This window comes from Aphelocoma coerulescens, chromosome 4 (genome assembly GCF_041296385.1).
Source record: "Aphelocoma coerulescens isolate FSJ_1873_10779 chromosome 4, UR_Acoe_1.0, whole genome shotgun sequence".
Taxonomy (NCBI): Eukaryota; Metazoa; Chordata; class Aves; order Passeriformes; family Corvidae; genus Aphelocoma; species Aphelocoma coerulescens.
Genome location: NC_091017.1, coordinates 2188186 through 2211766, shown reverse-complemented (window position 1 = coordinate 2211766; position 23581 = coordinate 2188186). Strand labels below are relative to the sequence as shown.

Sequence of the window (23581 nt, the reverse complement as noted above, 5' to 3'; positions counted from 1 at the left end):
CGGGTACTTGTGCTCAGGCAAAACACAACACACACACACACAAACATTTTGGTAATTCTGAAACTGGAACTTTGGGCCTTGCCATTAATCAGGGGTGGTAACATTATAATGTCCTAAAGACAATCTAAACAGCATGAAGATACTAAGGGGAATTTTTCAATCTTTTCAGTGAGTTTGTCAGAAGCCAAAGAACGAACCCTTACATCTGCAAAATCTCCCCATGCCCCTCACTTCAAAGGCCTTTGAATTGACAGCGCATCAAAACCGCATCTCAAGAACCACGTTTTCCCTTGCAGTACATGTGGGATGGGAATCTGTGAGCAGGCCTGAGCTGTGCAGCAAAGAAAACATAACTTCAGCACTTCTTTTTACCTATTACATGGATATAAAAAACCTGGTCTGTCAGTTTGTTGCCATCTGCATCAATCACATCAAAGGTGAAGGGGAAGTTTCCGCCAGGATCCCCTTTCCTGTGGCTGTACACCACGTGCCCTGGAGAGAGGGACAGCAGAAAAGAGATGCTTTATTACAGGCTGCAGCATTGAATTCTTGGTTTGGAAGCAGGATGGCACCATCAGCTGCAGCACTTGGGGCTTGACAGAACTCCTGGATTTGGGTTTCATTACTTTCTCTCTTTGTTCTTTTTCTCCTGCTGAGAGAGACTTTTAAACATACATTTAATGATACATGGCTCTGCTCCAACATAACAGCCTGCTCTTACTTCTTTCCTTCTCCCTTCCCTACTTCAGCTCATCGTCCCCCTCTCATAAAGATCACAGAATCACGGAATATCTCAAACTGGAAGGGAGCCATAAGGATCCTCAGGTCCAACTCCCTGCTCCTCACAGGACTACCTAAACCAGCCTTGGTTTATACACTTGCTGTGACTACCTAAAATCCAGCACTCTCACCTTTGTTTATATCAGCCTGGGTGAAACTTTTGAGGGGTCCTTTGGCAGAGATCTGGACTGGACTATCAGCAGTGGTCAGCTGCAGCTGGCCCCTGCTGGGGTCCCTCCTCAGGACAAATCTGATGGTCATGTCCCCTGAATGACCAGCTGCTGCTTTCAGGTGCTGAGCCGTGAGCGGAGCTGCAGAGCCTGCACCAGAGAAAGCAAACCTACAGTCAGCTTCAGCCCAGCAAAGCAAATGGTTTAGGCTGGATCATCCAGCAGCACCAAGCAATGCCACTCTTGCCCTGTCCCCGTACCAGCTGGGAGCTGCAGGTCCCTGTTGACAGCTACCGTGGGTGGCTGCTTCCTCGGCAGCTCCATGGAGAATTCCAGCCTCCCTGCCTGTGTGTAGAGCCCGTCCGTGAGGGAGAAGCCGAACTCATCAGTCTGTGCTGTGGTGCCACTCTGAGTGTAAACAATCAGCTCATCCAGAACGTCCTGGTAGGTGAAGGAGGAGCCCCTGGACAGCACTTGGCCCTGCTCCGGGGCCTCTGCCACGCTCTGCCTTCTGCGGAGCTGACCTGGCAAACAACAGAGGGATGAACAGTGGGGAGGAGACAGCCTGCTGGGGACAGAGCCTTCACCTGACACCCTGCCTGCCTCTGGCACTGCAGAGGTGCCACCTGCCTGCAGGAGTGGGGGAACACGGCAGGGAACTTCCCAGGGAAATGCATGCAGTCCCCATTTCTCCTATCCCACAAAGAGCGAGGGACAACTCTCCAAGAACAGGGCTGTCCTCAAGCACAGTCCTGGTCCAAATTGTGCTTTATCCCACATGCCAGGCTCCCCTCTCACATCAGGGGCTCATACACACGCACACAGTGAAGACAGACAGACACCGATGCAGAAAGACCCCCTGTCCCTCACCCCCCGGCCTGTCAGGACGTACCATGCTCAGGACCTTGGCTCACCACGATGACCAGCTCACTGCTCTGGGTGTCCAAGTCCTGCAGGCTGAGGGAGGTGTTGGTAACAACCACGGCTGAGCCCTCCTGCACCCGGACAGGCTCCAGCACCATTTTCGGGGGCTCGTCGTTCTGCCGCTGCACAAAGGCAAGCAGCCAGAGAAAGGAAAATGAACACAGGGAAAAGACCCACCTGAATGAAATACAAGCTCCCAAATGACAGTACCAGTGCTGATGTCCCTCCAAAGCTATCCAGCATCATGGCTGCTTCCAAGAGGGAGGAGACACCAGAGCAGTAAGCCATGGGGAAGAAGCTACAGTGCACAACTGTCCTTGGGCATCACAGGTAAGTTATGTGCCTGTGCCAGGGGCAGGAATCTCCCTCTAATCCCCTTCCCACATACCAAAAAGGAAGGAGCAGAGCTTGCCCGTGAGACATGTCTGTGTGAAAGGAGAGGGCTCTGGCAGCCAGCATACCTGGATTGTGATGTTGATGCTCTGCACCTCTGACTGGCTGAAGCCATCACTCACATAGAAGCTGAAAACATCACTTGTGGGCTCAATGCTTTCATGGACGCTCTGGAAGTAGTAAATGCTGTTCTCCAGAACATCTTGAAGGGAGAAGGATGCATCTGTGGTCCCTGCAGACTCACTCTGTGGGCCAAAGCTCTCGCCTGCAAACCAGAATATCACTGGTGAAAGGATGCTCGAGTGGCTGGTAAACTCTACATAAACCCAGCAGCATGAGGGGAAGAAAGGCACATTGTGAAGGCTGCAGAAGGAGGGATGTTCCTTTCTACAGCTTGGCTTTCCACATCTTGTGGCAGGGAAGCAACATCTGCTGCGTCAGAGTGGGCAGTGGGGAAGCTGCACTTTTAGATGCAGCACAGGTGATCCCCTCCATGGGATATGACAGATGTGATCCTGTTAGGAGCACAAACCAGCCAGGAGGAAGAAAAGAGAGCCAAGCAGTTTACCTGTCCTGGTGTTTTTGACGTAGCCATACACAGGCAGAGTGACAACGGTGACCCTCAGGTCCTCCTTGGCAGCAGTATCATAATCAGCAGTGAAGTGGTGATGAGCCAGCAGCGGGACCCTGCCCCCCTCATCCACCTGGAAAGCAACAGCAGACAACACAAATCCTTACTGAACGAGGCTGCCTCCATGGAGAAGGCTTGCCCGGGCTCTGCAGTGCTGTCCCATCCTCCCCTAGGTCTGTTAATGAGGAATTCAGCAGGGAGGTGAGGTGATAAGGGAAGAACAAAGACTGCCTGGCCTCCAAGAGGAGCCTGTGACTTCTTTATCAGGACAGGAAGGGAACTGGCAGAGTCATGCTGACCTCTTGGAAGGCAAGACTGGCATTCCTTGTTGAGGAGAGCCTTTTGAAAGCAAGAGAGGGGGAATGCAAAGCTGGAAAGGAGGGAGATGACTTCCAAAGACTTTGATAAGGAGTGTGAAATGCTGTGTGTCAGTCAAAAGCACCAGGTGTCTTCAGACTTGTCTGCTGCTCATCTCTTACACACAAGCTGATGAAATTAGGGATGAAATATTGGATAGGGGTAAGTCTGACTTGCTCCACTGATATCAAGAACACCCTGGGGACAGCCAGCTCCTGACTAGGACAGATGAGGTTCAGGGATGCAGATGGACTGTCAGCCTCCTCTGGCCTCCAAGTGATTTGTTCACCCTTTGCATTGCATGACCAACATCCTGGTTTTTCCAGTGATTTCCCCCCAGTCCAGGAAAACTGTTCAGTTGCTCCCATGTGAGCCATTGCTGTCCCTGTTCCCAGTGTCCTGGGCAGCCACTCACAGTGACGTGGTCAGCAAAGGCGACGAGTGCGGGCAGTGCCGGGCCAGATGTGATGGTGACGGTGAACATCTGCCTGTCCAGCCGGTTGTTGTCAGCATCCAGGACAGAGAAGTGGAAGATGTCCGTAACGGGCTGATTGCTGGTCTCAAACGTGGTGGAGTAGCTGTGGGATCAGGACACAGGGAGTCAGGGAGTCTCACTGACCCCCAGGCAAATGCATCCCATCCCTGCAGTTAGGGGTGAGTGCAGTCCTCTTGAGAGAGGTGGTGTCTCAGTTCCTAACCCTCCTTCACATTTCATTCCCTGAATTCTTCTAGATAGCCCAGAGATCCCTGGGGAAAAGCCCACTGAGCTTTTAACTGGTATGGCTTGAAGGAGAATAGTGCCCTTTGCTACCTGATCCTCTGGCTGTTGATGTCTTCCATGGTGAAATTATAAACCTTGGAAAGATCTTCGTCGTGGGAGCCTGACATCCTTAGGAGGGTTCCATAGGCTGGCAGAGATATCAACTGGATTCGTATCTCTGAGTCAGGAGAATTGTTGTCCTAAACATGAAGAAACAAACCAAATCAAAACAGGGCAAAATTATGCATTGCTTTGCTCCACTAAAAGTGGAAGGAGGAATAAGTGTTTTATAGGGAATTATGTCTGCCTAGCTGGGTCAGAGACCCACAGATGAATATTAAATGGAAGCTCTACTGATGAGAAGAGAGTCAAGTGGGTTGACATTTTAAAAATCTACCACAAAATGTATTTTCATTTTCTCTCATCTCAGAAAGGCTTTCTCTATGCCCTTGTATCACATTAACACAGTCTCCCAGAAATAAACCTGGTATTTTAATTTTCAAAGTACTTCACGCTGATCTAAAAGCTGATTTTGTCTCTTTTCAACCACATTAATACAATCACCTCTATGGTATCACAACTCAGATGTCATCTTTCTTAGAAGAGTTTTGTTGGGTGGTTAAAAAATAAGACCCAAAGTAGAAATCAACATATCCTGAGCATATGGGTCAGGAGTGAAATCCTCTTTTCCCATCTGTCCTCTTACTCAGATTAAACCTGAGCAGCTCCCTTGTCAGCCTTCCTCCTTAACAGGATGACAGGACAGATTCCAGACTTGTATCCAGACTGATGCCTTGGAAAAAAAAGTTGCCAGTCATCCCTCTGACAGCCAGCCTCTCTCAGCTCAGGTCTCTCCAGCCTCACACCTGAGCTTCGATCTCTCCTCCCTCAGCAGGTTGCTAAATCACCTGCAAGGACAAAAGCAGCTTTCTTGGGAATGTCACCAGCAGGGTAACTCTTGCACACAACCCCTGGGACCAACTCAAGCTACCAAGCACTGCAGCATCTTGGGGTTGCTTAGTCCTTCCCCCTTCCAATCTGTCCAGAAAAAGAACCTGGCTTTTGGAAGGTGGGTGAGGGGCCTGAAATTTTCAAGGGATTAACACTTAGCAAATCCATGTGCTTTATTAGCAAGTCTGTTGGATAGAAAAATCTGGGATTAACTAGGTTCTCATGTTTAGCATGTCAGTTCACCTCTGTTACAGTCAAATGGGGATAACCTTAAATCCCTGTGGGATGAAAGAGTCTGTTATCCCCTTTCTGGCAGCAGTCAAAACTTGAGCTCTCTACACAGAATCCATGCTGACAGCAGAGAGGTGTGTAGGGGATCAGGAAAGGGGGGCTGGCAGCATTCCCTGGGTTTAGAAACAGATGAAAACTCACTGTGTAAGCGAGGTGCTGTCGGGAGAGAGTCACAGAGCTTTTACTGGCCACGGTGACAGCCAACAAGCAGCCCTGGGCCAGCTGTGGGCCGTGGGTATCCAGCTGGGACACATCCACCCTCAGCACCGTGGTGACTGTGGTGACACCGTCGGTGACAGAGATTTCCATGCTGTCCTCTGCTGCTGCTGACCCATCGTGCACGTACTGCAGAGCGTTCCGAGTGACGTCCTCGTAGGTGAAGGCGTCGCCTTCCCAGGGAGGGGACACACAAGTCAGAAACACTCTGTTCAGAGCAGGAATCCAATTCAAGTGACCTTAATCAAGTACTAAACTGGCATTTAATCCCATCCTGCCAGGGCAGTGAGTTATGAGGACATTTATTAAGGAGCTGGCAGGGCAGAGGAAAAGCTGCAGCCTTCCCAGTTCCAGGGACACAGCGACTCCTCGTGATTATCAAGGAGGGCACCAATCCTCCTTTTCTTCCCAGCTGCTTCATGAGCTCACAGCTAGATAAGGCTTCCCTATGGATGTATCCTTATCTGCCAGGGGCATCTGTCTCCTCCTGGTCAGCTAAACCAGCCAGGCTGGCTCCTCTCCTGCACTGAGGGAAACTCTTACTCCACTCACCTGCTCTCATGAGCTCCTGCCCATCTGCACTGTACTTGAGCACAATGCCATGATGGGGAGGTTTCACCAGCTCAAAGAAAAGACCCTCAGGAGCTGTATCCGTGTCACTCACAGCCAACTGGATCCCTGTGCCAGGGAAAGAGAGCACAGCTTGTGTGAATGGAGCAAAAAACCCCCCGCAATTCAGTGAGTACAAGTAAAATAATTCCAGAACTGCCCTAGCCCAAGAGCTGTGGGTTTCATGGAAATATTTTGTCCCCTGATAATGCTCAGGCTGTATCAGGGAATTCCCTCCTAGAGTGGCTCACAAGTGACCCCTGTGTGAGTGAACCTGGGCCTTCTGGCAGTGAGCTGAGCCCCACACCCTGCCCCACGCACCCCACTCACCGATGGTGGCTCTGCCCCCCTGGCTGACCTCCAGGAACGGGGCCGCGATCTGGAAGACCGGAGGCTGCTGCTCAGCGGAGAGCAGGTGGATGACAAACACCATCTCCGGGGTCGTGTGCTCCCCGCCAGACACTAGGCACAGACAGAACCACACTGAGCGCAGGGATGGGTTTGCAGGGACTCTTCACCTGGGAAATTCACCTGTCTGTACAAAAACCACCAGCCCACACCTTTCCAGGCAACACCTTGGTCTATGGATACACTCACACTTCACAGCGGCCAAGAGCATTTATCTTTGCCCCTAACTCAACTCCAGCAGACAAAGGTAACTTCTAAAACTCAGTGTGTGTACATGTGCACATCCTGTCTTCCACAGGTGTGCTCCTAACTCAGGACATGGACTTCTCCTTGCTGGTGGAAGCTAGGAAGCACATGGAAACAGAAGGATGTGTTAAACAAGGAAGCAGCTTATCTGTGGCAATTTAATTGCAGAAATGTCTCCACACTGTATTAAAAAATATGACGGCGTCAAATTCCTTGTTTGCACTTGGGGGAAAACAGGAATGAATCAGGCTTTTAGGACTGATTCCAGGCAGCCACTGGAAGAAGATGTCTCTAGCAAGCTGCAGATCAGCTTCTGTAAAACACTGCTGGGACTCAGATGAATTAATATTCCCCAGGCACGTGCATTTCCAGAAATTCCTACTGTGTGCCCACAGGTGTGCCTGCAGCAGAACAAAGGCCAAGGGATAACAGGCAATGGGAAGGGCAAAAGAAGGATGAAAAGTGCTTTGGCCAGGAAAGAGTAAGTGGTTCACATACCTGTGAATCGGAAGTTCACGGACTCTGGGAGACCTGGGGGGACAAACACAAGCACAGAGTGATTGTGGTCAGGACAGGAGAGCACGTGTTGATGTGGATTTGGAGGATTTTGGAGAAAACAAGTGCTGAAATTTAACCTGGCAGGAGTCTTTCCTCACCAAGCAGGAACACCAGCAGTCCAGCTGCCTTGTCCCAGCCCTCCAAGGGGCACTGGGATGCTCACCTGCGAAGGAGAAGGCCATGATCTCCCTGAGGTGAGGAGCGGCGGTCGGCGGGCGATAAGCAATCCTGCCATGGTTTATGTCTGCCTGGGTGAAGTACCTGACTGGGGACAGAGGCCTGTCCCTGTGCTCCACGATACCTACGGATGCAGAGACACCAGCATTACCAGGAGGGGTTAATTTCTCCATCTGATTCCACAGCTTCCTTTGCTTTCCCCAGGTACTTCTTCGTACCAGTTGCAGAACAAGTTATACAGATGCAACTGCATCAGGGATGGGCTTTAGGGACACGAGAAATTAAACGGAGATTGCTCACGGAGGCGTTTCTTCAGATAACCTCTCACTGGAGAGGTGGGAAGCAGAAAGCCACAGGACACAACATTCAATATTATGCAGCCAGTAGCAAAAACTGAGCTCTGCAGCACGCTCTAAAGAAGCCGAAGAAATGGGGTTAAGGAACAAGGTGTTTAAAAGCTAAGGAAGGAGGCCAAATGGATCAACAGGTGCTTCCATAGGATGATACTGTGAGGGGAAAAAAGAGATGTGCTCAGAAAATGTGGCAGTTAATGCAGCAGCAACAGGTTCACTTGCCTTGCCCAGGAAGGAGAGGAACAGTCACGTTGTACAGGATTTTCTCACTGGGAATCTCCGGGTCTACAAAGGAGAGGTGATGGGGCTCAATCACTGTCACACGGTCCTCCAGCACCTCAATAAACACATCAGACCATGAGCATCAGGGCCAGAGACACGGGAAGATTCACCCAAAAATGCATTGAAAGAGAATTTGCTTTGCTCTAGTTAAATATAAGACAGTCTTTGAATGTAAAGGCCCAGTTTTTAAACCTAAACCTGACCCCCTCTCCCCTGCAGGTGCACAACCTCCACACTCACAGGTGGTTGGGTTTCTCTTTTGGCTTACAGCAATTGAAAAGAGAGAAAGGAAAACCTAGTTGGATCAAGAACTCCCTGGATGAACATGTAATTCATTGTCTATGTAGTTTTCTCATACAGTCTGATGTGGCTGGACTGGATTCTCTTCTAAAAGAAACCCTGCAAATGACTCAGCCCTTTCCATTGGAATATAGAGGAACCAAAGCTCTCCCTTTTGTTTTAAACCTGTCTAAAATTGCTCCGGTCCTTCCATAACAAGAGTATCACGAACCAAAGGCAGGCAGGGCGTTAAAGGAATTACAGTGCTGCTTGAAGAGACCTAAGTGCCCAAAAGCAGTTAATTTCTACAGGTTCATGAACCTTAATCCTGCAGAATTAACAGCTCTGAGAAGTCACCAAATCAAACAGCTCAGCTGGGTATGAAAAGCATCCAGCTCATTTTATAATCTTGAGCAAAGCAGGGAGAGAACAAGCTGAACTAAGGGTATGGGCACTTAAACAATCCACTTTGGAACATGAAAGGTTATCAATATGGGGGAAGCAGGTTAACTTGATTGAAGAAAAAACAATACAGATGTTGTGTCCACTTTAACCAAAGAGTCACCAAACTTCCCTTGACCTTTCTCAGCAGCACAAGTCAAAGTCAAGACTAGAGGGATGGGAAGACTCAAAGTATTCTGCTTTCCTTTCAGCTTTAGAAGTCTCATTCTGGAGGAGTCTGAAGACAAATGAACAGAACTCAATCACATTGGGGCAGGGAAGTGCAATTTTTTGAGAGAAAGATTTAAGGTTATGTTTCTTCCTCGCTGCCTCCAAGGCCTATTTGTCTCTCCCAAAGGTGGGACTCGCAGGTGGCGAGCTAGAATGTGTTTTACGGCCCTATTGAATTTTGTGGGGAGTAATTAGCTATAAAACCCAGCGCCGTGTGGATCTGCCAGACAGCTCTCCCATCAATTTTGTCAATAATGACAACAACAAAAAGTCAGGAGCAGGAAGATAAACGGCTCCAAGTAGCAGCCTGACCATGTTTCATTATCACCCAGGAAAGGTCGCCACTATTTTAAACCTTGACAAGGCTGTTGTGCCACAGGCTTTTCACCGATCCCTCTCCCATCGCTTCCTTTGGCCTTTCCTGGTCCCACGCCTGGCATGCGGAACAGGAGAACTAGAGGGGACAGCTGGACTTCACCCACACGTGATGGGGACACACAGGGAAGGCTTGCACCAAAGTCTGAGAGCCCACAAAACCAACTTTAAACCCCAAGATCATCTTTCCAAATAACACAGCTGGGGAAGGAACTACCTTGGAGAGCCCACTCTCACCCAGATGGTGATTCCCAGAGCTGATGCTGCCAGAAAAGGTAATTCAGTTCCAGTATCTGAAAGTTTTCCACATGCATTATGGTCTGCGTTCCTGAGGTCAGAATGATGCATGGGAACTTTCTAATGTGGGTAGGCTACAGTTTGGATCAAGTTTACAGTGGAGCCACTGGCAAAACCCATTCATTACAGTCTAACCCACAGTTTTTCTCTCTTGCCATTCCTCCTGGCTTCTCAGGAAAGGGTAAGAATTCCATAAAATGTTGATTTTGCTTCTCTCTCCCCTTCTCCTTTCCAGTCTGTACGTTCATCACTTTTCATACTGAGTTCTTTGACTTTTCATGGGTATTTTCTGCACTCCCCCACCCCATTTACTCTTCTGACCTGTCTTTTTTCCCCGTTCCTACTCCAGCCGTCTGTGTGGTGTTATCACTTACAGCCATGTGCAAAGAGGAGCCGAGGGAAAGCTGAGGGGCTTTGGGTGTCTGGGGCAGAACAGCAACGTTGAACACGTGGCTTTCCAAGCTGGTTTGTGGACTGGCAGAGCTGGACACCTGGGGAGGAAAGATCATGTGAATGGATCAGTGATTTCTAGACCAGTTTCAGATGTTCCCTTGGCAGTGACTCCCTGCAATCCCAAGAGCTTTCAGGATGGGCTGCACTTGTGTTTCACAGACTCGTAAATATTTCCATATATTTTCCACTCTAGCACCAAAAAATGAAGTCAAGCGTATCTAACTCCTAATTGCAAGCCTGCAGTAAAGACATGTAAAGCAAATGATATGAAACTGGTAAAAATTCAGAGGACCAGAATCATTCCCTAGAGGTGAACCTGCAAATGTTCCCAGCAGTCCCGGGGTCAAGTAAACACCCAAAGAAATACAGCTCCCTTCTTGGATAGACTCAGTTATGGCTTTAACTCTTTGTAGGGATGGCAGCATGCTCTGGAACTCCAGAGAGCACTTTGTGAGCAGGAATGGACTTCATGAAGCCTCATTTCTAGAAAATGCATAAAAATGCAAGTTCTGATGAAAGGAATGATGTCATTTTAGCCATTTGCTGCACCACCTGCTCTGTCCTAATACTGATGAAAACAACATGTTGGCCCTGAAGTGTCCCAGCCCAAGGTTTGAGGCTTGGACAGGGGTGTGCCGTGGTCTCCTGATGTGACCAGGTATTCCCAGCTCCCTTTCTTAGTTCTCTGTACAATTATTGCTGCTGCTCCGAGATGGTAAACCCAAACACTCAACTCATGCAAAATGCATAGTCTATAAGAGGAATGCAGCAATTAAGCCAAAGATTAGCTTGTTCACCACCGACGCTTACAAATTCCTCATTATCACTTATGTTAATTACTTTAGAAATTACCTTAATTGCCTCTCCGGTGCTACAGTAATTGCTTCTGCCTTGTAAACCAGATGTAACAAACACTGCACGTCAGTGTTCACGTAGGCTTAGTTACAGGAGGCTGTGAAGCCCTCCCAGCAAACAGCAAGGACCTGTCTGAGGTATTTTACAGCTCTTAAACCCGTCGGGAGTGGGGATTTATTTTAGTTTCCCAGCTGCTGGGGAGTATTTCTACTTTTTGGTCTGTTTGCAAGACAAAGGGCTCTGAAGCCAAAATTAAATTATTAGCTTAGAAACCAAGGGCTGTGTGCCTCTGGGGCTCGCAAAACACACCATTTTTAAAAAGGCACTTGCAACGTTTTTCACTTGGTGTAAATATTGTGGGTTTTATGAGGGGATGGTGTATTTGCCAGTATGTATTTACACATGTTTGTGTCATTTTTAAAACCCGGAATCACAAGACACAAGTGGAGAAACCTCAGAGAACTGCCACGTGATTTTTCCAGAAACGTGATGAGGAATACCTGGAATTGGAAGGAGTCACTCTCTACTTCAGCTCCAGAGTGCCTGTACCACACGATGCCATCACTGATGTCCTGCTGGGTGAAGGAGGTGGTGGGTGAGGCTGCTCTTCCATCAGGTAAAAGCTGCCAGGAGTCTGCCGGGCCATCCGCTGGCATCGGGACCAGCAGCACCACTTCCCCTGGGAATGCAAAGAGGAACTTGGGAGAACACAGGGAGCAAGAGGTGCCTTTACACAGACTAAGGAGCAGCCAAGGCAAATGCCCACCCAGCCAGAGCTTTTTTCCATGCAGTGTTAAGTGACAGAAATACCAGCAGAGTTCCCAAAAGCCATCAGCAGACCTTGAGACTTCCCAGCGACATTGGGAAATCTTGTTAATTAATTCCATTAAACGGGTTGATAATTCTGCTGACTGGTAATTAATCATTCTGTTATGTGAAACATCCATCATAAGTTCTCCCATTTCATTTCCCCAAACCACCCTTGAAAAGCTGGAGCAACAAAAAGAGTAATTCAGCAAGATGAAATATCACACTTCCATCCGATCATCGAACTCTGGGCTAAAATTCCTTTATCGGTGCCCTAATTACACTCCAAATCTTACAGTTTTGCTCATGGGAGTTCCCCTAAAAAGCTAAAAGTCAAATTATATCTTTTCTACAGGTATGAATATCTTTCCCATTAGTCACAGACTAAGTTAGGCAGATAAGCCCTCCTGGATTCAGGACCAATTCTCCACATTTCTCTCTCTCTCTTATTTTTTCCCTCCCTTTCTGCAAAACAGTATTTTAGATAAAATTTTGGAGATCATTGACTTCTGCTGCTTCTTCCTCACCTGCAGCTACAAACCTGTTTATATTACTGCAATTAATCACAGTAGAGATAATTATGGTGATACAAATGCAGGATTATAAATTTTAGTTAGGGTTAGGCAGCAGGAGACAAGCTCCTCAGGGAAAAATTCCTGTTTTCATGTAAATGCTTATTAAAAACGAGAAGACAGACCTTCATCTGCAGAAAACTAAAGGGGGAATACAAATTAATTACTTCTCTTCTAAACTGCAAAACTCACATAATCTCTGTTTCCATCAGGTGCTGGCATCTGTTATGGAAACCAGCCTGTCCTCACAGCAAAAGGAAAAAAAAAAAGCATGGATGTTGCTAGAGGGATCCTCTAATTTTCTCCAGCACAGCAAATTAAATGTGGTGTCATTTCTTAGAAGTGCAAAATATGTTATTTGAAGACATGGTTTTCATGAAGAAAATAGTGATGCTGAGCAGGAAAAAACCATTTTTCTCTTTTTCCGTATTTCCTTTCCCTCCACATGACACCTTCTCTTTTTCATCCCATTTTTCTCCATTTATTGCTCAGTCTCAAATCCCAGAACTCTCCACACTCCCCCTCACCCTGTGCCCAGAAGATCCTCCCTAAGCACGGGGTTGCTGGTGAAAGTCACTGCTCTGAGAGCTGAGCTCAGAACCTCTCAAAAGGAATTTGGGGACACAAATTATCTACAGATCCAAACATCACCAAACATTCCTGTTTCTGCCGGCAACCCCTTCCTCTGGGACAAATTAAATCAAACGTCACAGAATGTAAGGAACTCTTCAAGGCAAACATTTCCTCAGCAGTTTGTAGAGGTAGATATTACTCTGTGCTCCTCCAACTAGACCTTCACAGTGGAGGATTATCTTTTGGCAGTAAGATTCTGCTCTCTCAGGGCTGTAAATACGCCAGGATTCCACTACCACTGGAGAAACACAGATGATCAGGAAGGGCAAAAAGTGCTTTGTTATTTTGTATGCCCATTAGAAGTGGAAAAAGATGAGGTTAGCAGCACTTACCCAGTGTGCCATTCTAAGGAAATATTCCCCCAAATGCTACTGGTTGTGCACAACACACCATGGAAGGGTGCTGCTCTTTGCCAGCAGAGCTCCAGAGGGATTTACCGTGTCTGGGCTGGTCCTTGGTGATGGTGTAGGTGATGTCGGAGTCCCGGGCACCGGGCAGCTCGGCGTGCAGGATTGTCTTGGAGATCTGGAGCATGCCTCCCTGGGGCACCCAGACCATGGAGTTGGTCAGCAGCCGAGGGCTCCTGTCGCTCTGCAGGCAGGGGGACAGCAGGAAAAGGCTGATGGGAACGTCAGCAATGCTGCGCTGATGGAAACAGACTTTCAAGAGAAAAGGATCAAGGAGAGTATTCTGGGATTTCTTATGCATTCCATGCTGGTTGTCTGCTTGAAGAAATGGTTGTGGATCCTTCATCTGTATCCCTCAGGCCCAATTCCCAGCCTGTAGGACTGATCTTGTCCTCTAATTTCTAATTTCCTGCTGCTGACCCTAAACCTTCCTGACCTGAGTCTCCCTCCAAAATTTAGTCTTTTACCACCATCCTCATTCTCTCTGAGCATCCACCAGCCTTTTGCTATTCAGTGGGTTTCCTAACCTTCAAACTATTCCTGTGGCTTTTTTTTCTTTCAAATGAATATTTATCCAATATTAATTTAAGCTTCCTGAAATGTGGTTGTCAAGACTGGATTGCAGTAGTGGTTTCACTACAGTTTCCATTGATTTCAGCAACACTGCTCTGGCATTCAAGGATTATATCAGCCCTTTTTGGCTCTAATTTGCTTTGTTGGACAGGTCACCAAAATCCCTGTGACCTCTTCTATGCCATGGTTCTTTCTTATAACCCCAGCTGCTGTAAATAGGACTTCTTTCCTGGATTTCTGCACATTCACCTAGAAACTGGCTGTGGCTGCAGGTCACCTTGACCTGTGTGATCAGTCAAAATCCTGACTACTCTATCTAAGGGATCACCTTCCTCCTCATTTACTACTCTGCATAATCAGCCCCCAAATTGATAAATGACTCATTGCTGTGTTCTTCTGGATCTCTGCCACAGAGACAGGGGAGAGAGCTAAAAAGATATTTGTGGAAAGGAATCACATTAAAGGATGATTTCCCACCTCCTTTTTGACATGTCTGCTGTGCACCCACCTAATTTGTACTCCACTTACACTGTGGCTTTGTTACAAACATGGAAACCTTCAGCTTTTAGGTCACTAAATGACTGAATGTTCCTTCACTGGCCACATCAAACCCATCCAGCACGTTATAATACCATTCCCACATGGCTTTGATGCTGCTTGTTAATAAAAACAGACTCATGAGACAACCCTTTTTGCTTGGTAATCTATTTTTAAATTATATTTAACATGAATGAATTAACAGCACAGGAAAAGTGTTTTCAGAGAGCCCAGGGAGGCTCACAAACTCCCTGGTCCGTGCATCAGCTACCTGCTTCCAGGTAGGGCAGGGTCATCTGCCTTGCAAATACCTTGGAGACCTCCCTTAGCTGGATCTCTAGAGGTCTGGGGTGGCCCTAAAAGAAACATCTTTTGCCCTTTTTTCTGTGTTCCCCCTGGCCTCTCAGAAAAGACAGGCTTCCATGTCCCTGTTCATACTCTAACAGTTCCAGCAAAGGGCCTGGATGGGAAAAGCAGCCATTAGCAACCAAAGGGACTGGAAAAAGCCCTTAAAGCTGCTCTGCTCTCACCTCTGTCACCACCTTCCTTCTTCTCTGTAGTCAAGTGCTGCACAGAGAAACGTGGAATGATAAGGAGACACAAGGAAGCACAAAACAGGATAATAAAAGAAACTACTCTCAGCAATTCACCCTCACTGGCATTTACAAGAACCTGCTTAATCAAGAGTGGTGGAAAAAAAAAGGTGTTACAAACAACACAGAGTGGTGTCCAAGCATTTTCACACTCCTGATCCTATTCAGGCTCGTTAGGGCCATGGAAGCGATCTGGGTGCAGAAACCACAGGCAGGGCTCCTCTTATTCCAGGAGTGTAATAACAGAACCAGCCTTGAAAGCAATCCCTTTTTCATCCCCAGACTGCTGTGTGAGTCGTGGCACTAATTAACATTAATTACTACTGTAGCTTTTGGAGAACCTGCAGGGTCCAAATGGGATCAGTGCCTCTTGTGCTGAACTCCACAGACGCACGGAGCACTCGCAAAGCTCCCTTCAAATTTTCTTGCCCAAGGTGCTGTGAAAGACATCTAACACAGCAGAGAGGACGAAAGAGGGGAACGTCATCTCCTCCTAACTCCTTTCCAAGGGGTGGAACTCGAAGACACTGTGTCAGATCTCTACATAAAAGACTGCCAACTGTGGCCTTCTCTACTGACAGCTCTAATGACAGCTCTACTTTTTGTTGCTCCTTCACATTAATAAGGGATGAAGACATTTTCAGCTCTTTCTCCTTCTGTTTTGTTACAGTTTATTACCTTTCATCAAATAACTCTGGACTTTAAATCGTCAAAGCTGCACAACTTGAGCTGCTGCAAACCAAAAATTCGGGTGACCTCCAAAATCCACTGGGTGATCCCCCTATCAATCCACTACTTTCTCCTGTCGGTAACTCAGCATTAGTGACACCTCAGGGACAGAGTGGTACTTCTCCAGACTCCCAGTCTGCCTTCCAGGGTTCACGTGCCAGCGCATACCTTGGGAGCAATCCTGATGAGGAGCAGGATGTTCTGGAAGTGGTACCCGTCGCTCACTTGCAGCAGAGCCGTGTCCTGCCGGCTGTCGGAGCCATCGTGGGCGTAGCGCAGCCGCCCGCCCGCCAGGTCACGCAGGCGGAAGGTGCCGGAGTCCCCAGGGGGCCCGAGCAGCTTCCCGTGGCGTGGAGGCTCCAACACCATCAGCACCACGTCCTGGGGATTGTCACTGTCCCCCACGCCAAGCACCAGCTCCGATATCATCCCGGTTTCCCCCCTGCCAACAAGGAGGGGCTCGTTCCTGAAAACGTACGGGGCCTGAAACACAAAACCAGCTCTGAGGTGTTTGCTGAACCTGGGAGACTGGATCATGATTAAGGGCTGGAATTAAAAGTTTGGCGATAAGGACATCAGTTCATTTCATTCCTGAAAATCTCCTATTTCTTAGCAGCAGAGAATCACTCTCCACACCTTTTGCCCCGGTGGGCAGATCTAACAATATTTAGCATTTAAAATGAATTAGTCACATGAAAAGAAGATGCTCATGCCACATTAGGCTTAGAAAAGGCAAAAACTTAGGACCTTTATATAGAAAGCATCTGACTCTAGCTGATCTTCATTAGCCTTTGGAGATGACAGCAAAACTGGGTGTCTTCATCATCAGTATTTATTTCATTTCTAGCACTCCCCACAGCCTTATTCAAGTTATACCAAAGATCTGCTAGAGGCCATATTTCTGCTGGTTTAAATTAGTTCTCCAGTTCTTTGTCATCAAGAAAGTTTCAATCTGCAGTCTCCATTGATCCCAATAAACATCATTTGCCACGGGTAATGCACCGCCCCAGGAGGGAGGCGATCCCGCAGAGACAAAGTCAAAGCCCTGGGAACATTCATCAGGGAGCCACTGCTGCCACCTCACCTGTGCACGACTTCCCTGGGTTATTAGGGATCGACAGGCAAAATTCCTATCATTAAACCCCACTTATGTATTCTGGGGCAGTGACTGCAGCTCTTACTTAGGTGAACGTCCTACTGAGGTAAATGAGAGATTAGGCTGAGCCAAGATCTCAGCACCAGCCAGAATCAATATACACATGGATCAAAACCCACAGTTTGTCTTATTCTAAAGGACAAACTAGAGCACTTCTAATTTCCAGAAGTTATGGGAATGACTAATATGGAATATAAATGACTTGTGGTGAGGATGGAGGCTAAGCCAGGCTTGGAGGCAGGAAGGAGCCAGCACTGAAAGAGTTCTGTCAAGTCATTTGGTGCCCCTCTGAGGATGTAAATGGGCTTTAAGAGTAGCAGATTCTCTTTTGCACTTTAAGGTCTCTATTTGTAAGGATATGCCAAGTAGCCCCAACTTCTGACTGAGCTTTCCACACTGGAAAAAGCTCAGTGCAAGCTGCAAAGTCTCCCTGGAGACCTGGCCCCCGTTAAGGTGCCTGTACCCCCTCTGGGGTGAGACCAGTGTATTGTGCCCCAGACTTTAAATAACAGTAATACAGGAGACACGGACACTTGGCAAGAAGCGGTGAGAAGTTTAAGAGACACACTTGGAATAGCTCATGCTGATTTAATTCCCAGCTGTCCTAGAACAGGGCACTGAACTTGAGTGTCAAAGCATTCCCGCCATTGGGATCAATCCTGGCCCAATTGCCCCGCAGCAAGAGGCTGAACTGGAGCATCAGCAGATCCAAAGGATAATTGGAGCAGTAGGGACTCCTTAGCCCTCACTGATAATTGCTCTATGATTGCACAGCTGCAACTCCCTGCACAAGCAAAATGACACAGGCCAACTTCTCCAGTCAATTCCCCAAGTCCCTTTCCTCCATCTGACTCTTGGCTGCCGCCCCTAAGGGAGAGTTGAGTGCAGTTTGCCTGATCTGAACACCTGCTCAAGTTCTGCCCAGCTCCTGTGTTATCCCTGCAAGAAACCAGGACTCCAAACGGTACAAAATTTGGGGTTGTTTCCAGGCTTTGTTACGTTACCTGTGTTGAGAATGCTTGAATGTTGATCACCTCAGAGTGGGAGAATGACCCTTGATCACTGACCTTCAAGGAAAACTGTCCTTTCCTAAACAGGTCCCCAACAAGCCAAAATACAGGATAATATCAATTAATGAAGTGCTCTTCCAGGACTCGATAATGACAAGCATATTATATATTCAGCAAAAATGACTGGCTCAGTGACAGAAGCTTTAGCTCAAGTTTTCTTCAATTATGTTTTTATAGTATTTTTTCCTGAAGATTCACAACAGTCACAACAGGTAATAAAACACCTTTAGCTGTGCAATAGTATACCCTCATCTCCCTTTAAGTAATGTTATCTACATTGGATGGCATCTCCAAGATAAAGTGCCAATTCTAAATGTCAGCCACTTGCTGCTAAAGAAAAATGTCACTTATCTGGCTTCAGGACTTGCCAGGATTTTTCCTTCCCATTTTCTTTTCAGTGATGCCACCCAAACACTTTGAAGTTTTAAGTAACAGTATAAATAATAAATAGAGTAATATTCAGTAATAAAGTAGCTTTGTTTCTCAAGAGAAGACGCTGACATTTCAGGGTGACTACCAGGCAGACTGAAAAAAAACAGCAGGATATAGGAACATATGCCTGAAGTCTGGTGAACACCAGCTAACCCTTGGCATCAGGACAACCTGAAAGTCTTCTTTAGATCTTATTTTGATCAAAGACCTCCCTGATTTATGCAGCCAGAAATTTAGAACAATTCCACCAATGTCACTCTAGTGCCAAGGCTTTATGGTGATGCAAATCAAGAGTGGAATTTGGCAGGGTGGCTGGCTTATTGCCTGGCTGCAGGAACAATCTGCTTCCTTGCTACATCCTTGCAGCGTGAGCTTTGCCAGCTACTAATCACCACTAATTATTCCAGGGTACTAACAGAGCTCATACTGGAGGCAAACAAGGAATGGCTGAAGGCAAACTATGCCAGAGAGCACAGCAGTGACATCACTTGAGCCTCTTCCTAACAGTATAAAGAAATTGTGCTAAGAATCAGACTAATATGCCAGTTTTATCTCTCAGCTGAGTATCCTAAAGATGGAACAGATTCCTGCACCCCAAAAGAACAACAGGTTTGGGAGCTGGGTCACACTGACCTCTTCTACCATGAACGGAGAAGTTTTGCACCACCAGTTACACTGTGGTACAGCGTTAAGTATGTTTGTAGTTGATTTAGCAGCAGTGGGAAGCGTGCTTCCCTGTAGGAATGCTTCCAAGGAAGAAGGAAACACCTGTTCTCAAGATACAAGAATTTTTTTGCGAGGCAAGAGCTCAGAAAAAAGCTTCCCTCCAGTCACCTGGGCTCCTCTTTGCCGTGCACGAAGCGGACCCTCCTCTCCCGCACGTCCCTGCAGCTGAAGCGGTGGCCGTGGCTCAGCGGCACCTCCCGCCCGTCCAGCAGCATCACCAGCCGGCCAGTGGAGGGAATGCTGTCCACATGGAACAGCAGCCGGCCCGAGGCACCGGCCGGATCACACACGCCCAGCAAGGACAGGTCTAGGGGCTGCACCCCGCCAATGCCCACCGTGAGGGTGCTGCTCACACGGGAGCTCGAGGGGTGCCGGCTGGCTGAAGGGAAAGAAGGGAGAAGTGTTACTGCAGGAATCACCATGGGCTGTGTTGGCATCATGCTTGTCACCACTATTTTTTGGGTGCCCTGTTCATTCCTGACCCAGCTGGACTGCAATCCATCCCAATCCCCACCATGACTTCGGCAAATCACTTCCCACCTTGACTTCCCCATCACAGAGCTGAAAGCCGGCACACTCTGGGCTTGTCCTGCAGAGAGCCTAGTCAATAGTCATTTAGAATAAAGAAAGAATAAGTAACAACTAAACTTGATTCAAGAAGGGACTTCCCCCAAGATATTTTGTCACTGGTTTTACACTGATGATAAATGATGCTGTTGCAAACATGTGCCTGCACACCTAACCAGGTACCTTCCCTTAGAAAGCCATGTACATGCATATCTTATGAAACCAAAACGTTGGGAGAAAAAGAGCTGCTGGCTTTCAACAGCCACCACGAAACTGCACAGAACTGAATTCCAAAAATGTGACTGAATGAACACGTCTCCTGGCTTTAAAATCTGCTGCTAGGAGTCTGTCAGCTCGGCCACTTTATCTTGAGAGACACTCACCTTCTTCACACTCTCTGGTCCGTGTATTGCCATAGAAACCCTGGCCACAGGCAGAAACACAGATCTTATTCCTCAGAAACGTGGTGCTGTCACAGAGGTGGCAGAGGCTGCCACTGTCACACTCCAGGCATCCGGGAGGACAAGCTGCATGGGATGGAAAGCACAGCCCCACTGAGACACTGCAAAACCAACGTGGCCACTGGTGTGCAGAGCTGTCCCCAGGGTCAGAGCAGAAGCACCACTCTGTGTGTCTTACCTACCTGACAAAAAGAGTCAAAATGAGGGGCAAAGTGTTGAGATAAGAGTTGGTAAGAAGTTCCTTCCTCATTTGACCACGGTCCCCGCACCAAGCTCGCTGTGCTTACCTGTGCACTTGCGCTGTGCCTCGTCTGCATAGTATCTCTGCTCACATTTGGGAACACAAAGACTGCCCAGGAGGAAAAACGGGGCTGGGCAAAGGCTGCACTTGTCTGCTTGGTGGCACTGAAGGCAGGGTTGATCACACCCTAAAGAGACACATGCAAAGAGTTCAGCTCGACAGCTCTTGGGAGACAAGCAGGGCAACAGTTTGGAAGTAATGCTCCATAAAAACTCACTCTGGCACGTGTCTGATTCCCGGAAAAAAGCTGGAGGGCACTCTTCCACACAAGCTCCTTCATGGAGAACATGGCCCTCCATGCACTGCAGGCAGTCAGTCCTTTGGGGACCTTTGCAGGCATTACAGCTCCAGTCACACTCTGGAAGAAAACCAAAAATCAGTTCAGGGCAGCCCTTTCTGGGGTGCTCACCCTGCACAAGGGCTTAGCACTTGGGGTCTACAAGCTGTGGGAATATATCACTTATTGCCATTATGGAACACTCTGCTGGGGGGTTCTGGAAAGTTTTCAAGTCACGTGTCTTTTAAATCACTCCAAACTGCTATTTCTGCAGCCATCCAGTGATGCAGGATTTAATAAGACAGAGAGAGAGACAGGTACGTACAGGAGGCCAGATAAACCCCCTAAAAGAGACTTATCCTGGCAAGCTCACTCGTTATCAGCTGACCCGTGACTAAATGAATTGCTGGACCTGACCCCTGAAAACTTTGCTGGCTCAGTTACAAAATCATTTACAAGAGAGCGATTTGCAATAATCTTGTTCCACTGAAAGGCTCAAGTATGTGACAGCAGGCTGCCCAAAAAGAGAAAAAAACTGCAAAAACCTTGCAAGCAACCTGTCACTGAACAATTTCCCCCTTCCTACAGCCTTTTTAAAGCAGGCCACCTGCACAGCTCCCACTGCCATGGAACGGATTCTTAGCCAAGGCACTTGTATTTATTTCTTTTTTTCTTTCCTTTTTTTTTTTTTTCCCCTTGAAACCAGCAATGTATTTTTCACCTCTGCAAGTCTTGCTGGAAAAATCCAGGTAATACTGCTGAGCACAGCTCTCATACTGGCACTCCCCAAAGAGCAGGACCTTGGCTGGATCTCTGCATGATGTGCAGCTGGTGGCCGAGTCGCAGCTCCAGCACTGGCTGCTGCAAGCTGTGGAAAGACAAGGAAAATCAGTGTCATTCCTGATGCCCCAGCTGACTGCACAAGTAAAAATGGTGCTATCCTGCAGCCTTGCTACTCCTCTTGTCCTCTGTGGGGACTTCAGAGTTTTTGCTTGTTATGTTCCTTTTCACATTCTCCAAAATGTAAAGAGTCTCTTTCCATTTGGAACAGGCTGGAATGTCCCCTCACGCTGCTTCTTACTCTCCTCAGGCCACAGTAAAACATTGACCCTGAGTCCAAATCCCCAAATAAGAGCTTTCCCTGTCCCTGTTTTCTTATTTCCTTGATGCAACCTGCGTTTCATATGACTTTTGACCCAGAAACGCACAAATTTGGAGAGCACAGTCGACTGCTGCAATCCTTGGTGGGACCAAAGGCCCATTTAATTTCACTTAGAGTTTCCACCTTTCTATCTGCACACAGTGTGAAATTCTGGAGCTGCAGGGAGCAACAAAGGTGCCAGGAAAAAAATAAGTCAGGGATTTACTGAATCTAGGATCAAAGTCCTAGAGTTGAATATTTCAACTCACCTCGTTGATGTCCAGGAACTAAACTTCGCAGGAGGCTGTACTAACAGTTTGGGTCATAAATACTGACATGTTTATTCAAAACACAGTTTTATAACCAAAAAAAACCCTCCGAATATCAAAGTAAATGTGAAAATATCCACTTTGCTCTCACTGAAGCAAGAACCCAGTGTTTTTCAAAAGAGTCACTTGTTTTAGCTCCTCTACAAAATGTCACAGAAGGTCTGTATTTTATTGATGTACAAATGATTTCTAGCAAAATGTTTACCTGAAGAATCTAGCAGCTGCTCTTAGGTGCTCTGCTGCCACTCTGACTTTACTTCCCTTAAGAATACTACATGAAAAAACTACTTTTTTAAAGTGCTCCAAAGAACCAACTATTAAAAATACAGTAAAACATTCTACATGAGGTCTAAATCCATGGAAATCAGGCTACCCATGGAGGCATGCCAGGAGAGTAAGCAAAAACTGTATCTGGAAGCAAACCTGTCTGCTTGTTTTATCAGTGTGACTCCGTATCTGCATTTTTAAGCCCATGAAGGACTCGTTAAGCTTCTCACTGTTCCTGGGCCAGGATGTCATTGAGTTTAAAAATATCTCCTGGAGCCCATACGTGCACTCAGCATCTCTCTGAACCTCATTCCAACCCCGAGTTCCTCAAAAGTGCAAAGAGACTAAAATAAATGTTGAAGAGAGACCAGATTTTCTCAGCCTAACAGCCAACCTCCAGTTAAACAATCTTCATGCCCTCGAAGTGGCAGTTTCCCAGCAGCCTGGGACAATTTCTATCTCCATGGCTTATCGGCAGCACTTGAAAAGGCACAAGTGACACTTGGAATGACAAAAATCCAACACACTCAGCCTTGAGCCTCCTGCCCCAAGGATTACAAACACTTCTTAAAAAGCCATTTGCAATAAGGAGATTAGAGTAGCTGAATTGGCTTGCAAAAAAATAAAAATCTATTTGCAGCTGAGCCCCTGAACCAAATTCGGGAATGGCGCAGGCCGCAGGAACATTCCAGGTCTACCTTGATATCCTGAGGCAGGGGCTATCTACAGGAAAGCTTTCATTAGAAAGGGCCATGTCAATTAGGAAGGGAGATATTCTGGTGCAGCAAGCAATAAGAGAATCCATACTGCAGGAAAAAAACCTGAGTATTTTGTAGAGCTTGTAGCAAACTAGCCAGGACAGCAAGAATCCCTTTTTTTTTTAAACTCCTATTTTTTATTACTTTCCTTTTTTCATTATTACTGAGTAGCCTTTTTTTTTCCCTCTCTCAACAGAAGAGTGGTGCA

General features: G+C 47.3%; 1 protein-coding gene across 5 annotated transcripts in view; it reads right to left on the bottom strand.

The window, feature by feature from the left end:
- The window catches only part of FRAS1 (Fraser extracellular matrix complex subunit 1), a 114853-nt gene that overhangs the window by 18844 nt on the left and 72428 nt on the right, over positions 1-23581 (bottom strand). For 2 of the 5 annotated variants that reach the window (XM_069012427.1, XM_069012426.1), the window contains exons 22-45: positions 21600-21746; positions 20819-20959; positions 20588-20728; positions 20223-20366; positions 19381-19651; positions 18049-18133; positions 16057-16371; positions 13487-13640; positions 11538-11716; positions 10104-10220; positions 8047-8161; positions 7458-7595; positions 7235-7267; positions 6413-6544; positions 6026-6151; positions 5399-5646; positions 4067-4215; positions 3671-3833; positions 2836-2971; positions 2336-2532; positions 1843-1996; positions 1211-1474; positions 912-1100; positions 373-492 (exon numbers count right to left, since the gene is read on the bottom strand). In XM_069012427.1, the coding sequence (XP_068868528.1) occupies positions 373-492; positions 912-1100; positions 1211-1474; positions 1843-1996; positions 2336-2532; positions 2836-2971; positions 3671-3833; positions 4067-4215; positions 5399-5646; positions 6026-6151; positions 6413-6544; positions 7235-7267; positions 7458-7595; positions 8047-8161; positions 10104-10220; positions 11538-11716; positions 13487-13640; positions 16057-16371; positions 18049-18133; positions 19381-19651; positions 20223-20366; positions 20588-20728; positions 20819-20959; positions 21600-21746 (3858 nt within the window). Of the gene's footprint in view, positions 1-154; positions 332-372; positions 493-911; positions 1101-1210; positions 1475-1842; positions 1997-2335; positions 2533-2835; positions 2972-3670; positions 3834-4066; positions 4216-5398; positions 5647-6025; positions 6152-6412; positions 6545-7234; positions 7268-7457; positions 7596-8046; positions 8162-10103; positions 10221-11537; positions 11717-13486; positions 13641-16056; positions 16372-18048; positions 18134-19380; positions 19652-20222; positions 20367-20587; positions 20729-20818; positions 20960-21599; positions 21747-23581 lie in introns of those variants that run through there. The other 3 variants (XM_069012430.1, XM_069012429.1, XM_069012428.1) reach the window with 3 other exon arrangements.